General features: G+C 38.5%; 1 protein-coding gene across 3 annotated transcripts; it reads right to left on the bottom strand.

Annotated features, from left to right (window-relative positions):
- Window positions 1-500: 500 nt before the first annotated feature.
- Window positions 501-12326, bottom strand: LOC141810224 (cornifelin homolog B-like). Of its 3 annotated transcripts, none has more exons than XM_074697642.1 (5): window positions 12278-12326; window positions 11390-11520; window positions 3319-3435; window positions 1308-1465; window positions 501-1207 (listed from the first exon to the last, which is right to left on the bottom strand). In XM_074697642.1, exons 3-5 carry the CDS (start codon window positions 3425-3427, stop codon window positions 1085-1087), a joined length of 390 nt encoding a protein of 129 aa, XP_074553743.1. In that variant the 5' UTR covers window positions 3428-3435; window positions 11390-11520; window positions 12278-12326; the 3' UTR covers window positions 501-1084. The 3 variants fall into 3 exon arrangements, with proteins under 3 accessions (XP_074553743.1, XP_074553724.1, XP_074553734.1); XM_074697623.1 differs by lacking the exon at window positions 12278-12326 and adding an exon at window positions 12174-12230; XM_074697633.1 differs by lacking the exon at window positions 12278-12326 and adding an exon at window positions 12008-12143.
- Between the last annotated feature and the right edge of the window lie 4289 nt (window positions 12327-16615).

The following is a 16615-nucleotide window of genomic DNA, read 5'->3' as shown; positions in this document are numbered from 1 at the left end:
ATTATTATTATTGAAATAGTCTCACTTTTGCACATTTGCCTACTCACAATCCGCAATTGAAATGAGATCATGTATGTGTGTGTGTGTGTTCATATATATATATATATATATATATATATATATATATATATATATATATATATATATATATATATATATATAATATATATATATATATATATATATATATATATATATATATATATATATATATATATATATATATATATATATATGTTTATATATATAATTTTTTACATTTATATATATATATTTATATCTTTGAAGTTAGGTTTTTAGTGTTCCCTTTGTGGGGTTAATGATAGAGCACTTCTGTCAGGTTAATGTTTCCATTTTTCTTTATTTTTAAACAAAGACACAACATCAGACTACACTCCTGTTATTTACATTTAACCATAACTGCAGAAAGCAAGTACACAATTTATACATAACATTATCAATCTGATTTTAATCAGAAAATATCTGTCCTTAATGTCATTTTAATAATTTAAACATGCTCAGATATAATTAAAGTATATCGTAATGTATAGAGAAGATACTGGGTCAGCTCATCTTCTAGGATGAGGGACAGAGGTCAAATTATTGAATAAAGTTTAGAATAATTTTATACTTTCATATAGCTGTGACACTAACTTGCAAATAACCTGGAGAATCATGTATTTTGTACATGATATAAGAAGAGCGTTAACAATATTTACAAAACAGATTCCTTGAGATGTTGCTTGTAAGCTAGGAACTAAAAATCTAAACAAGACCTTAAAAGTTACCTGTAAAAGTGAAAATAAAGTAGAATTTTTACTGCTTTCTCAGAGTGAAGTCAACACACTACACTTAAGATCAGAGGTTGTCAGATATATACCTTAAAAAGATAGATCTTAGTGGGACAAGTGCTTAAAAATCCTCCTTATAGCAGATGTGTGGCGCTTCAGTCAGAAGCATTAGCACTTCACTTGTTCTCTGATTGGGCCTCAGTCTTTTCCTCACATTAACATGTTATTTACAGAAGAAGCAGGTCTGGGGTTCAGTGACGAAGAGAAGGAGTTGGCGATGAAGAAGAGGGAGGTCATGTTCTTTTGGCGTTGACAAGGACAACTGGAAGCTTCCTCCTCCTCATCTCCCTGGACATCTGGCACCAAGTGCAGGCCGTGCAGAAGGTGGAGTACACGCAGTCGTTGCACATGGTTCCCTGCAGACGAGAGAGAGCACAATGATGCCGTTCAACAATCCAACATGTTTCATATTTCAGGTCAAATCTCTTGCAGACAGAAGAGAAATGTCAGCCTTACTTTGATGCCATAGCGCTCTCGCATCTGTACCCTCATGGACATGGTGATAGGTGGGATGCAGCCACCAAAAATCTCCAGCAGGGGGAGACAGAGGGGCTGACCGTAGTCTCTGGAGGTTTTACAGGCGAAGCAGGGGCAGCACCAGAACGCAAAACAACCTGGACCAGGAGGAAAAACATTTGACAAGGCATGAAAAACAGAGATAAAAACTGGATTAAGACACACCTTGACACAATGAGTGACAATGAATAGCATTTACGGGAAGACAAAAAACTGGTTTTCCCTTTCTGTTAATCTCACAATCTTGACCAAGAAAAGTTGTGATTTGTACTTCCTTTGTGAGGTCAGGTTTCACAATCACACCTTTTAGTTTTGATTTGTCTCACAAACTCTTTTGCCTCCATTTTATTATTTTTAGCCCTGATAAGCTCAATTCTCCATGGAAGTTTCAGCCCTTGGTCCAGTATTAGTATTGCCCTGTATTTGCTGTTTTAATAAGCTTACTGGGCTCAGTCGACTCAACACTACTTTGCTTATCCCTGACTGGGCTTTGTCTTAATGTTCATAAATAAATAGGAATTAATGAATTCACTTCATTTTTATAGCAGTGTTTGAATCAGGGTTACAAAGAGATTTACCAAATTAAGACATTTGAAAATGTAGCTGCAGAAAATTCTGTGACTTTAACATGTTATGTCTTGGGTGCAGTAATCCCCTGTATTAAAGTCATTTGAAGTGAAAGACAAGTATAGTTGGGTATCGTCTGCATACAATGGCTGTAGATGATATGTATCAGGGGAGAAGAGAAGTGGTCCAAGGACAGACCCCTGGGGGACCTCACTGGTCAACTATAGCCATGCTGAATGATCTATCATTCTCTTTTCTTGTTTCTCCTCAATCAGATTTGAAAAGTACGTTGTTCTATCAATTTTTTTGTAACTGTGAGTTTAAGTGCTGCTTTCAGTCTTTTAGAATATTAACGTGCAATGAAAGTTTAGAGATTTTTCACTTCCTCTCTGCCCTACAACAGTCCCTCTGCAGGATACATATGCTGTCTTTGCCCCAAGGCTTCACAGTTTTTGTCTGCGTTTTTTTGTTTAGGCGGTGCAAACTATATTTCTGGACTGATTGATTTGAACCATAGGCTAGAACAATATGCACTTGTGGTCTGAGACACTATAATCATTGCACACAACAGTGCTAATTTTGCCAAACTTCCCTTGCTGAAGAATAAAACAAATTTATTCAGAAGTTTGAAGTTTTCTTCATTGTTCAGCTCCAAATCCAAGATATCTTATTGTGACTCAGAGATTTAGAAAATAAGATCTATAAGGCTCTAAATTCTTTGATTTTTATGATTTTGACTTTATCAGATACTTTCAGTTTGGATAGCAGGGAAACAAGGAACAAAGAGCAGCACAGAAAATGAGCAAACAGTGTCTCTTTGTTACTGCTGTAGGGAAAATAACTTTAGAAATCTACTTCTGAAAAGACACTGGAGAAAACTTCTCATATAAATTCAATGCAACAGAAGTAAAACTACTTTCTGCTTAACTATTTTACTAAACTACTATTTTGCATATCTTTTTTTACTTCTATTTCCACTCTTTGAATTATTTTTTGTTGCTTTAAACCCTTGCACACTTTGCGGTTGTGTACAAATTTCATGCAATCTTGCACTAAGATTCCTTCCAATAACAAACCTCTGTCTTATAGAAAAAAGCATACAGATTTGAAATATTTCTACCCTGTTTATTAAGACTGAATGAAGAAAAACGGCATCCTTTCTGACATCTGATTAAATAAAACAAGACTTCACGCAGAAAGTAAAACTTTCAGATTTCAGATTCAGATTTGAAATCCTATCTGAGCTGGGTTTGGTCTTTTCTTGGTTTATCAGCTGTGCAATCTGGCTGTTGTTTTTACATTTCCTCTTCTTGATAGCATGAGCTAGACGTCTTATTAAGATGTTTAGATCTCAAGAGGAGAAGACAGAAAAGGAAGAACTTACACTCTGGTACGTTATCACAGCAGTCACATATCCCAGACCCCCAGTCGTTCCACACTCGAGAGTCCATCACAGGCTGAGGCTGCTTGATGACCACTTTGGAAGAGGACATGATGACTTCTGAAGAAGGAGGAAGAACAGTTTATGTGACAGATTTTATAAAAATGTGTAACAGAAGCCCTAAATCTATTATCTCTACCTGACTGATTCAATTATAAAATGAATATTGACACAGAAATAAAGCACTGTGATTTAGGTAACATGTTTGTTTCAGCCCTCATATAAAAGTTTTCAAAGTGCTATTTAACTTAACAAGGCAGAAAAACAAATCTTGATGACAGATAGATAATAAAACTAAACAGTGTCGTATTAATGAGTTTTTTCAGGTCTGAATGATGTCTCACCTGTGTGTTTTTATGATGTATAAGCTCGAGGTGGACCGTCCAGTCACAGCTGATGTCTACACTAAGAAGCTGTGATTTCTCCGTCAGTCTAGAAATACCTGCAGACAACAGGAGCACTAACTACAGACCAGACCAACCGGTCCTTCCTGTCCTACTTTAACATCACTCTGCTACTATTTATTGTAACAAGCAAATGATCAAAACCAGGGAGAGGCCGTGACACCATCAGACCTCAGTCTTTACCTGGTGTGTCTTATATCATCTGACACTGTTTTGGTGTGGATGTTAATTAGAGTCGCTTTGTTTGAATGAAAGCAGGTCAAGTTCATGAAACAGTCACCAAAGGTTTTAAACAGAAGTGTTCACAGAGATTCATCCCTATCAGTTGGCTTATATTTGATCTTGTCTTGGTATAAAAGACAAAATACCTTTACAGCTGATAAAAACAACAACATTATGAACTGATCTTATGATTCAGTCTCTTCAGTCTCAGGAAATCGCTTCGTCTGCTACTCCAGAGATCCTGGTTTGTGTGAAATAAGAAGAAAATTTTGGGGTTATCGCACAAACCATCACTTTGAAAAAAAAAAAAAGTAATGTAATTTTCTATATATATGACCCTGACTCTACCTGTATAAGAGCCTCAGCTTACAACAAAACCAAAAACTGAGGCTTAGATACAGATTGGGGATTCATTGAAATCGCAAAAAGTCAGGAGTTTTAAACTTTTGGGTGAAAGTTATGGAAAATGTAATAAGTTTTTGCTACAGTGTTGTCATATATTTAAAGTAGGAAAGTTAAGTAGAAGCTTCCTAAAGGAAAATGAAAAATATGGGCACCGCAAGTACTCCACCAATTAGGGATGGGTACCTTTCACATTTGAAACGATTCGTTACCGATGCCCAGTACCTGTCAATTGATACCAGTACTCAATGGTACCAATTTTTGGTACTTTTTTTTGCGTTTATGTTGAAAAAAAATAAATTTGTTTAGTAATAAAATGTAATTATTTCTTCAATTTAACATATTTATTCATCAATATATAACCTTGCAATGCTGTGTTTATGTCCAGCATGGAAAATCAACTACTCCTTCACTCCCTCACAGTCACAAGGATGCATTTAGGTACCTAAACATGGTACCTTTTGATTTTATGTGATTCAGTACCCGGTACTTTTGACAAAATATAGTCGGTACCTATAAAAGTACCTAATAAGAAACATTTAGCATCAATAGCCCTGCACCCCAAAGTTCCTGGACCTTTGGAAAGCCCTTCCCCCTGAGCAGGAACTTTACCGATGGGCAGATTAAAATCCTTCATGGGGCAAGGAACTATTTTTGGTCACTTCTGCAGACACTTGAAAAGAAAAAAATCTAAGATTTCTCAACAGTACTTAAGTCTTTTTAAGTCCTACAATTACAGTCTTGAAAATTTGTATCAAAACGTATTTCAAAGAGTATCGTACAACCAAGGAACTCAATTTAGACCCTAGTTCCTCCTGCTAAAGTGCATAGAGTCCCCCAAAAGCGCCATTGTTCCTGATTCCTGTTGTGCCCATAAAAACTTTAGTAATGAAAATGGGAAAAGGTATATAAATATTACGCACTTGCTAGCTGGTGTTGTGGTGCTTTTTTGGACTTCATGAAGTCAAAACAACCTAAACTTTGTAGAAAATGTCAGTGAGAGGTAACAGTCATTGTTAAAAAAAATGGCATTGACTGGCACTACTCTTAAATTAAGTAGTAATTTTCAACCAGCAAGCCCAGAAACTTTTAGTTCCTGGTAAAACATTCCCAGAAACTTATTGGTTCTTGGGGCCCATTGGTTGGCTGTGTTTAAATGAAAGAAATAAAGTGTTGCAGGTTTCAAAAAGCAAAGGCAAGGCTTCAACCAGCAAATCACTGATCTGGTCTGGTCTATAAAGCATGATGACGGCAGCGATCTACCAGTGTTTGGGCTTAAAAAAAACAAAACACAGATGATAAACAACTTTTAGCCTCTAACAGTTTTGAAATAGAAACCCAGCTTGCAGACCTCGACCCCCAAAGTTCCTGGACATCTGGAAAGTACCACCCCCAGGCAAGGCTGTTTTCAGGAGTACATTTGTTACCCCATAAATAAATTTAGATACAAGTTCAATAGTTGAAAAGTCTTCGGAGAAAATTAGTACCCATGTTTCTTTAAAGATGAACATCAAATTAATTTCTGTGTCTCTTTCATTGTGTGAACACTCGCACAATGAGTGTGACATCAATCTCATGTAACAAATCAGTCATCCTGCTGGCTCACAAAGTAATCAAAGCCTGAACAGGTGGAGGTGAGGTCACTGTGGCTTTGGCATCACTAGGTTTGTCCAGGTCACCGTCCTTTTACATTCAGGACATAAAGGTGAATAGAGAAACCTCTCCCTGAAAGTACAACCATTAAAAAACCTTTAACCAATTTGAGCCACACACCACAGGAAGGCCATTTTGGTTTCATGTCTGAGGAGTCACATTTCTTTCTGTGTCTTCAAAGATCACACGATGAAGGATAGGAAATTTTTGGCAACGCTTGGATAGGAAAACACAAAAGGTTTAAACGAAATAGAAAAGAAGAAAAACATACACACTGACAGCTGAAACAGAAGAGGGGCCCAACCCTGGATTCCTGCTCAGGTAACAATGTTAGATGAATGCCACAGTGATGACTTTAAATCAATAAAGTTACATAACAACACATTCAGCTGGAGGAACTTAGAAAGTCTGAAATGTCAGATGAGATTCAGTGGAACTTCAGGCATCACAGAGCTTTTCTTTGACAGATCCACATGTTGACTTAAGGTAATCCATAACATTCAGATGTCTTAATAAGTCAGCTGACCTGACCTCACCTGACATCAAACATCTGCTGACATCTGCTCAGGTGATTCATGCACTCCAGCTAAGGTTACTCTGGCTTTTTACACAACTCATCTTTAATCTGAGAAAAAATCAGCTTGCTGTTACTCTGCATTGCATTGACAGTAGTTTAAACATTACTTCATCTATTAACCCACTTTAAAGAGTCAGGATTTGGCCCAGTTTCTCTCCTTCTTTGCTTTCTATTAATGAACACTTTGCAGGGCTTTCCTCATCCCTTCATGACCCCCTGAACTTCAAACTGCTCTTTATCAGTGCCTCACAGTATGACACATAGCATAGAGGGTGTGTAAGGACATAATCCTGTTGGAAACTGGTTTAACCCAACAACGCGTGTGTGTGTGTTCTTTGGAAATCCATCTGATGTGTGTCACTGATGCATTCAAAGTAGATCAGAGGTATTCAGTTCCTCTGTTCCTCACCTTCACTTGGTTTGGGGTTAATTATTTTCTTGCTTTAGCAGATTAAGAAACAATTCACATCTAATCTGTCTCCATTGATAGCTAACACTTTCCACTTTCATATGATATTTCAAGGCACACACTTATCATTCACATCTCACTTTGCATGAAACTGTGTTGTCTGTCACAGGCCTCTTTACCCTCACAGGGTTAAAGGTCCCATATTCTGCTTCTTTTCTGCAGTTTAATATGGATCATTGATGTCTTCATGAAATGGTAGTCACATGTTTTGGTCCAAAAAGCCAACAAATCAAGCACAGCAGCATTGTTTCCAGGCTCTCATAGCCCCTCTGTTCAGAACGCTCTGATCTAGTGGGCGTGGCCTTCATATGTAAATGAGCCACCGCTGATACCGCCCCAGTCTTCCACGTCACTGAGAGCGGCGCCACAAGCTCTGAGTGCACAATGTTTAGAAAACAGCGAAGCTCGTTTACCGTAACATTACAGGCTAAAACAACAGGCTAACCGCAGATAAAGTTAGCATCCTGAAGCTAACACAGAGACAGGGGAGACGCTGAGGAAAAGCTCTTCCATCTGCTCCACAGCACACAGCATTTAAAATACTCACATTTCCAGGGTCCCAGGTTTGTTGGTGGATGGTTGGTAATGCGCCTGGATTCAGGACCAGTCTATTCGCTAGCCCTCTGTTGTACTGTCCAAAGTTGGAAAAGCATCCACCTGTTAAGTGACTAGCACACACATGCACAGTTTTACTGAGTGTAGCTGGCACATTTCCTTGATAAATGAACTCTAGCCACTTAGTCTGTCTTCTTCTGAGATGGGAAGCTTGAGCATGGAACCATGTGTCTGTTTACAGCCAAAAACTGAGCAGTGATGGCTCTTCAAATTCGGCATCCTCCTCTCTCCAGCAGTGGGGAGGGGAGTGGGCAGGGAGGGGGTTCAGGGGTATCTGCTCCAGTGGACCAATCAGGTCAGACTTGCTCCTGATTGGTCAAAAAAGGGAATCGCTGACGTCGGTAAATCCCCAAAATCCGAACAGCTCGTTTTAGGTCAGGATTTTACATTCACAAGCACTACTAAGTACAGGTTTTTAAAATTAAATATCACATTTTGTGGGCTGGGAGGAAAGCCAAAGACCCACAAATTTCACTAAAAGACTTAGGGATGAGAGTCTGTACCTCTAAGTCTGAGGCAATGGTTCTCTCTCAGTAAGGGGTGGATCACTTTCTCAAGGTGAGGAGCAAGTCCCCAGGTGAAAAAGATTGAGTTTCACAGGATCTTGTTCACAAGTTAGGCAAAATGGATCATAAGATCGACAGAGGGACTAGTGTTGTATCAGCAGTAATGCTGGTGCTGTACCAGACCATTGTGGAGAAGAGGGAGCTGATCAAGCATTCGATCTATGTTCCAACTCTTGCCTATAGTCTTGGGACTTGAAGTAAAGTCACTGCTCCTTCACATCAAAAAGAGTCACACAAGGTGGACCACTCCCTCTGGGGAAGACTCAAATCTTGTCGGGGGATCATAGATCTCTTTTGGCCTGGAAATGTCTTGGATCCCCAAAAAGGAGCTAGGAAGCATTGCTGGGGAAAGGGACATCTGGGTCGACTTGTTCAGACTGGGATGAAAATGGACGAAACTTCAAGGGTCTGAATCATGATTATAAGCCTTTGAGGGCCACCTTGCTCTAAAGTCATAACAAGAATCAGGAGTGAGATCTTTTCACTGGATACTACAGAAGACTCTACTGTAAGTGATGTCAGGACAGGCGCCGATTTGCCAACATTACAACAGCTTCCGTTATCTTTGACCCAGATCGATGACCACCATGAGCCAGCACATGCTGAGCAAACTGACCCTGCTGCTCTGTGATACAGCTCTTTTTTCATCCCTCCCTGAACCCTGATCCAGGGTCCTCTGTGACAGGAGGGAGATCTCTGACTCAACACGTGAGCTGATCTTTCTGAAGGCACATGATTCGATGAAATCTCCAAATGGTTGGAATAGTTTGGAGCAGTGAGGATTACAACTCTTTATGCTCTTAACCCATATATTAACGCTTAGTCACACTGATGCAGGGGTTGAAAACATGTTTATGCAGAGAGTAAAGTCATGAGACTTCAGAAAAATGTTTTTCTGCAGACTAGTCACATTTGAGTTAAGTAACTCGTTTTTTCTGCCTAAGACACTCCTGTTGTCCTGATGCATGACTTATTTCTGAGTCACAGGTCATCTATGAAGCCAGTTTATAGATGATGAGTGACTCGCTTGAATAAAAGGAACTATGACTGAGGCTTTTTAAGCTCAGCTTACCTGAAAATCAGCTGACTAAACTGGGTCTGATCAAACTTAAGCTGCTGAAAAATGTAAGAAAACATAAATCAGAAACCATTCTTGGAAATGGAGGTGGAAGAAACTCAACAACAACTGTTTCTCCTAAAGCTCCTGTAAAGATTTCTTAACTGAGGACTGGAAGGGCAGTTCTGATCTCAAGCCCAAAGAAGAGTTGTGAGACCAGCCTAGATGTAATGTCTGTCCCAACACAACCACGTTGGCTGACTTTGTGACAAATGCTGATTGGGGAATGATATAGCATTCCTATCTACACACTACATTTCTAGCCTCGCTCCATGGGCTGCCATCAGACCTGGACCTGTATCCACTTGGGATGGAACGAAAAGCGATAGTGTTTTTCTTTGTTTCAAAGTTCAGTTTGGAGCAAGTATGTAGCTCCAATTATATGCATACCCAACTTGAGGTGAAGGAGTACAGCAGGACACTTTGTGGGGAGCCTGTGTGTTGTTTACATGACAAGCAGATTAATACCCAAACAGAGCATTTAATACAATGGCGGTAGACTCAGCCATTACAGACACTAACAACAGGATTATCTGTTTGGTTGTTTTACCGTCTAACGCAAAATATGCAAGAGAACAGATATCAAGGGATCAACAAATCCTTTGAAAAGTATGATGATATCAAGATACAAAGCAATTTCGGATTGTGGGGACACTTTTCATGTTTATCTGTCTATGTTGAGTAGGTATGGGCAATTCAGATTTGTTGGATGGAGGTTTTCCAGGAAGTTCCTCAGGCATACGACGTTCTGTACTAGCCTTGCTTTCATAGTGCAATTAGTTAACTGGCCATTTTCTGGCAGTTGTGCATGCAACTATAACTGTAAGTTATGACTAATGGTTCTGTTTGTATAAAGACTAGACGTGCGTGCAGTCCGTGGTTACAGATCACAGGTCAGAATGCAACCACAAAATGTTGGAGCAGCTGAAATCACGTGGAGCAAGAAAACTGATTTCACCATCACACTGATGCAAGACCAAAAGACCCGTTAAAAGTATCCAGAATTTTGTTCTTCAGTTGTTATTGTTGTGTTTGTTTCAAGTCTTAACTTTGAACCAGTCGAACTGAAACAGACAATACATCTTTGAAGAAAACAAGTTTTTCTCCACAGATAGACTCTCAGTCAAACACACCCGTACAAAACGTGACTGTGGTCAAAAGTTTAAAATCTGTTGACTGTCATCCCCCTGAAATCCTGATGTCCAGCAGTCCTCGTGTTTTAATCACAGCAGGTAAACCTGCTGAACTCAGCAAACAGAGCCAAAGACCACAAGTCTGACCAGAGCAAACAGACAGCAGAGCAGCCCCAACCTGCAGGCTGAGGTAACGGTAAATCTACAGTCAACACCATCCAGAGCTTCAGCACAACTTTCACCAGAGTTTTATTCTGAGAAATCAAAAACACAAACAAACCAAATGAGTTCAGAGAAAGATTAGGTTTAATTCTGATGAATTATCCATCCATCAGCCTTTGCAGTCTAAACCTCACTCACAAAAGATTATATTTACTGTGCAAAAATAAACCTCAAAGCCACACCTTAACATAACAGAGACAGGAAGTCTGAAGCACAGTTTGGAGAACATCCTGTTCATTATTTTAACCAACTTTTAGACCCTTTTGTTAACTTTATTCATGCCAATAAAGCTTGTTTTGAATTTGAATTTTAAACTTTGTTCATAGCCGTAAGACAAATCCCTCCACCATGACCATAACAAAAAGAGGGAATATCTTTCCAGAAAAGACCTCAGTGCTGCTTTTTTCTCATAATTAGCCTCAGGTCTGTGTATTCTGAGCTGAACTTTGCACCATAAGCTCACACTTAAATGGAAGCAAGGGGTTAAAGAGAGGGGTATAAAAGAGAGGGAGAGGATCGGACAGACAGAGTGCTTAGGAAAGCAGTCAGAGCTGCTGGAGGAGGAAGAAGAGGAGAGAAATCAAGATCTCACACTGAAGTCTGGTTTAATCTAAACCCGCAGGTTAGTACAAACCTCTTGTGTAGATCTAGGGACTTGAAATAAGACTACAAGCTGATGGCGAGGAGCTTCTTGATGGCTGATAAATGTTCACACATGTCTGCGTTTTGTAGATATACGGTGTAGATCCAGGGAAGCCTCTGATGCTGTTGGATAGAGAAAGAAAAAGTCAGAACTGCTGCTCAACATTTTTACTCACGCTATCCTCCATCATCATCTTTTCCTTTGATATTATATATATCAACCAGATAAACCATATTTTACACATATTCTTTGAAGTTTCTAGGCTCAAACTTTGTAAAACACGAGTTTAAAGAGGCTGATTCTCAGATTTAGATTCTCAGTAGATGCGACATCTGATAGATTTACGGCACGCCCAAAAGTCTCCATGACAACACCGCACCGGCTGACGAAGTTTAGCATTGAGAAGAGATAAAACACAAATATCTGCGTTTGTCTCTGCTAAAAGCAATTATGTTATTAATTTTGTAGTGATGGTGGACACAGGGGCCTAACTGTCAGAGAGAAAAGGGACAGGAGAGCAGAGGAAAGATAAACGGGTGAGTGATACAGCCCGAGCTAAAGGCTAACAGAGGGGCTAAACCGTTTGTGCTAATATTGATTCCAACTTACAGTCAGCAGTTATTCTGCAGTGGTCTGTTCAAACTTGAGAGTCTAACAATAAAATGAAGAGTGAGGTTATGTTAGCTCTGCTTGGTGAGGTTGATTCACTAACGTTACACATACAGACATGACTTAGAGCACCGGGCTGAATATTAACGGCTACTAAACTACTTACGTTCACTTATTGTCACGTTAGCCTACAGATACGTCAGAGCACCGGGCTGCCGACGTCACGTTTCAAACCGTTGCGTTATGTAGCTGTACTGATAAATACCTTACCTCGGGGCGTTGTATCCAGTAAAAAGTTGTCTTGAACAAAGAAAATTTGTTCCGATCCAATCTACATTTAATTCCTAAACAAACACACGCCTCGCTAAAAGTAATTTACCACAGTTTGTGGAGACTCCGGGCCACAAGGTGGCGAGGGAGTGCAATCAAAACAGATCCTCCACATAGCTTCTATTTTGGGAGAGTCAGAGGAAACTGATATCTGTGATGGGGATGATAAGGGTCTTATGAGGTGATGAGAAGAAACCAGATGTGATGTGATGGAAGTGAGAAAAAATAAATGCACTGTTTAATAATAATAATAATAATAATAATAATAATAATAATAATAATAATAAATTTTATTTATAGAGCGCTTTTCAAAAACTCAAAGTTGCTTTACATTAAAAAGTTAAAAGTGCAGGTAAAAAAAAAAGTGTACAATAGAAAACAGATAAAAGCAAAAAGGTTACAGTGCAAGGTAAAAACATAGTGCATTGAATAGGGACTTAGACAGTATTATTGGTTGAAAGCAGTGCAGTTTAAGACTCATCTATGCCTCAGATCAGTGATTCCCAACCTGTGGGCCGCGGCCCCCTGGTGGGCTGCGAAGGTACTGCAAGTGGGCCGCCAAAGCTTTTCCTAAGTAGTTTGATTTTTGTAGGGGTGGGGATGTAATAATGTAAAAATAAAAACGTTGCAACATGTGATAGATGCTGTGTTAGTGACTGTGGAGCCTCCAACATGTTTCTCTTGTATTCAGTTCAATCCTTCAAATTACCATTTGTCTTCACTCTCTACTCTAACTATGAGTAACTATGATTGTATCAATATTATAATTTGATTTTAGAATAAAATGTACTATATATTTCTGTGCATCAGCCAGTGTAAGAAATTACAAATACTTTTTTAAGCCCAGATAGAAAGATAGAGCTGACTGTAAACTGTGCCATTAGATAAGGCTAAACTATGTTTGTGTTAAATTAATTATAATAGTAAAGGTTTTAAGTTGTAGTATGTTTTTATGTATTTATCGGTCAGGGGTTAGCTGCGAAAATGTTTGAGACTTGAAAGTGGGCCCTGAGTTGGAAAAGGTTGTGAACCACTGCCTTAGATGAAGTGTTTTTGCATGACTTTTAAAAAACAAATTCACTTCCAGGGTTAAAATATCGTGTTAAACCTGCTTCAAAATTTAGAGGCACCTGCACCTTACTCTTTCTCGCCATTTTTGTGATTTCAGGCTCCTAAAGTAAAGGCCCTAACACACAAAGCTCCAGTTATGGAATATAAGAAAGAAAAATCTGAAATAAAACAGATTTTGCCATCCTCTTCAAATTGATGGTTGATCCCTTTAAGTGAATCTTGTGCTTTCACACTTTGTTTTTCAGGTGCTTGAATACCTTAAAGAAGAACCACAGGCACAGATTGAGGACTTTTGGAGGATGGAGGGCTTGAGGAACCCAGCGTCTGTACCCTCTGAGTCCGGCAGGTCTTCTGTAACGTCCGGGCCTCTTCTCACAGACGGAGCCGACTCTGTCCTCACAGCAGCTCGTCTGGCTCGCAGAGGATGGACGGAGGACGGGAAGAAGACAGGATGGCAATTTTCACACGTTTACAACTCTCAGCCCCCCGTCTCCAGGTCAGATGGAAACCAGATTCAAATACACGTCGAGGTTTCCCTGAAGGACCCCAGACGCAGGCAGGTTCCTGTGACAAACAGCAGGACGACGGACGAGGACAAAGAGACGGGCTCTGAAAGACAGGCAGAAGAAGAAAAACAGACTAATGGGGGTGTTTTCCTCCTGAACAGACAAAATAACAGGAATGTTTTGAGAGAAAAGCAGAGGATTCTCTCTGGTCAGGGGGGTGTGGTCTACGTCTGGGCCTCAGGGTGTCGCACCAAGAGCAGACCATCCAGAAGGTTCAAGCCCCCAATGTTACCTGTCATAGCTGAGATATGAGCCGAGTCCTGTTTGCTGCACTAAGAGTTACAGTCAAGGCACATTTTATTTATCTCTGAAATGGTAGATACTGTTTTGGAGAAGCTGATAGTGTATATACTCCCTTGATGATGTGAATAAATGTGGATTATATTACATTTATGTAAACCTGTATTGTTCATTGAGGGATAATTACAGAGTAATCTTTACAAAATAAAACACACCTTAGAAGGAATGTTGCACTCTAAGGGGCGTAGTCAAAACTTTTTACTTGAAAACAAAATAATGCAGAAATTTATCTGTGACCATAAAATGTTGATTTATTTAAGTTTATAACTCATTTTTGACCAGTTTTGTGTTTGTCACATTTTTTGTAAACATGTTTATCTGCAACTGCTGTGGCTTTATGGATGTTGTCTCCTCTGTAAGGGCTCCATCTAGTGTTTAAAACAAGAGTTGCACTATTATAACAAAATAGAAATAAAATACATTTTTAAAAAAACAGCACTTTTGAACATGGCAGATGAAGGTAAAACTGTAAAGATATTGTAAAAAAAAAAATCTGATTTTTATGCTAACTTTTTAATAAAATTTATTTTGATGAAGCAATATTTTTCCTCACTTTTATTGCCGAAGAGGCTCTTTATTTGAAGAAAAATCCCCTCACCGTGTGATTTAAATATGAATACTCATTGAAAAGTCAGTTTAATTTATTTTTGTTGATTGTAAAATTGAGAGAGATTCTTCAAAAGGTTTCTTAAATTTCTTTAGTTAATAATGAAAAAAATGTATATATATAGGTTAATGTATTTTAATAAAAATGAAAAAGCATATTTTTCAATTAATTTTTTATTTGTTTATTTTTCCTAATTTTAGTATCAACTCTCAGCCTTTTATTCGTCCTTCCTTTTTGGGTTCCTTTAAAAAAAAAAAAAATATATATATATATATATATATATATATATATATATATATATATATATATATATATATATATATATATATATATATATATATATATATATATATATATATATATATATATATATATATATATATATCAAAACCAAACTACTACAGATGCTCGTTGTTTAAAAATAAAATTACAGATAGGTCCATCCATCTCAACCCATTATTTATAGCTTGTTAGCATTCATGTTGTCAGGAAAACACTTTTAAGAGTCTGAATAATTACCCTCCTTTACTTCCTGCTCCTTCTGCTTCCCTGCTTCCTGTCGCTTGGGGCCGAACTTCAACCACCAACTTTAGCTCTGCTTTCTAAAACCTAACCCAGTGTACCAAACTGCAAATTAGGCCCAACAGATCAATCATACACGTTTCATATTACAGTTTACAGTTCTACAGTTTCATTTAGCAGACGCTTTTGTCCAAAGGGACGTACAACACAAACAAGAGTTCAGACAGATTCAGACAATCCTTAACAACATTCAGTAGTAGTGCTAAAAAATCACAAGAGCTGAGTCCCAGACCTTCGGACTCATTCTACCCCTGAGGACAAAGAGGAGAAGGGTCAGATTAAGGGCCTAAGTGTTCCCTGAACAGATGAGTCTTCAGACATCTCTTAAAGTAGATAGGGACTCTGTGGATCGTGTAGAGTTAGGTAATTCAATCCAGAATTTGGGCACAACAGAGGAGAAGAGTCTGGCTAGAGATTTGGAGCCACGCTGGGCTGGGAGCACCAGGCGTCTTTCACAAGCAGTAGTAGTGGGCCAGAAAGAGTGTAGACCTGGATGAGGGACCCCAGGTAGGCAAGAGCTGTTCTTGTCAATGTTTTGAAAGCCAGAAGAAGAGCTTTGAATTGTTTGTAGTAGGTGGTAGGCGTCTAGAGGACAGCCAGTCTTCTCCACTTTATTAGCCAGAAATCCACAAATGTCAAAGATTTTCCAAAAGGACACTCAAAGAAAAAAATCTTATCAAGTATCTTTGTCTTATTACACTTTATATGAGCCACATTCAACTCATCAGTCCAGAAAAATGTTTCAAGTTGTTTAAAGACAAAAATGAGGTGTGAATTGCTTGTAAAAAGTGAAAAGAATCTGGAAAAAGACTAAATTACCAGAAAATTTGCTTAAAACCAAACTAGTGTCTTAATGCATGTCACTTTTCTCTTGTTTCATTCGCAGGTTTTTTTTAACTTGTTACAAGCAATTCAGACCTCATTTTTGTCTTCACATAACTTGAAACAAGACATTTTTTGATCTAATCAGGTAAATGTGGCTCAAATTAAGTCTAAAAAGACATTTTCTACTCTTAATAAGACAAAAACACTTGATAAGATTTTAGTTTTTGCAGTTTCACAGTTACAGAAGGAACACGGTTTCTTCTTATGGGGATGCACGTGAGGCAAAGAAGTCAAACCAGTTTCAAAGTTTTTCATTTTATTGCATTA

Source organism: Halichoeres trimaculatus, unplaced genomic scaffold (genome assembly GCF_033239565.1).
Source record: "Halichoeres trimaculatus isolate MK-OKI-2021-1 unplaced genomic scaffold, fHalTri1.1 fHalTri1_scaffold_2, whole genome shotgun sequence".
NCBI classification, from domain to species: Eukaryota; Metazoa; Chordata; class Actinopteri; order Labriformes; family Labridae; genus Halichoeres; species Halichoeres trimaculatus.
The sequence above is the reverse complement of the archived record's forward strand: the minus strand, read 5'-3'. Positions and strand labels throughout refer to the sequence as shown.

Excerpts from the sequence above, each read along its gene's own strand:
- LOC141810224 (XM_074697642.1), bottom strand. The coding sequence starts at position 3,427 with ATGTCCTCTTCCAAAGTGGTCATCAAGCAGCCTCAGCCTGTGATGGAC. Across the intron at positions 1,466-3,318 it reads CTGTGATAACGTACCAGAGT|GTTGTTTTGCGTTCTGGTGC; the intron begins GTAAGTTCTTCC and ends CTCCTGGTCCAG. Across the intron at positions 1,208-1,307 it reads GAGAGCGCTATGGCATCAAA|GGAACCATGTGCAACGACTG; the intron begins GTAAGGCTGACA and ends TCTCGTCTGCAG.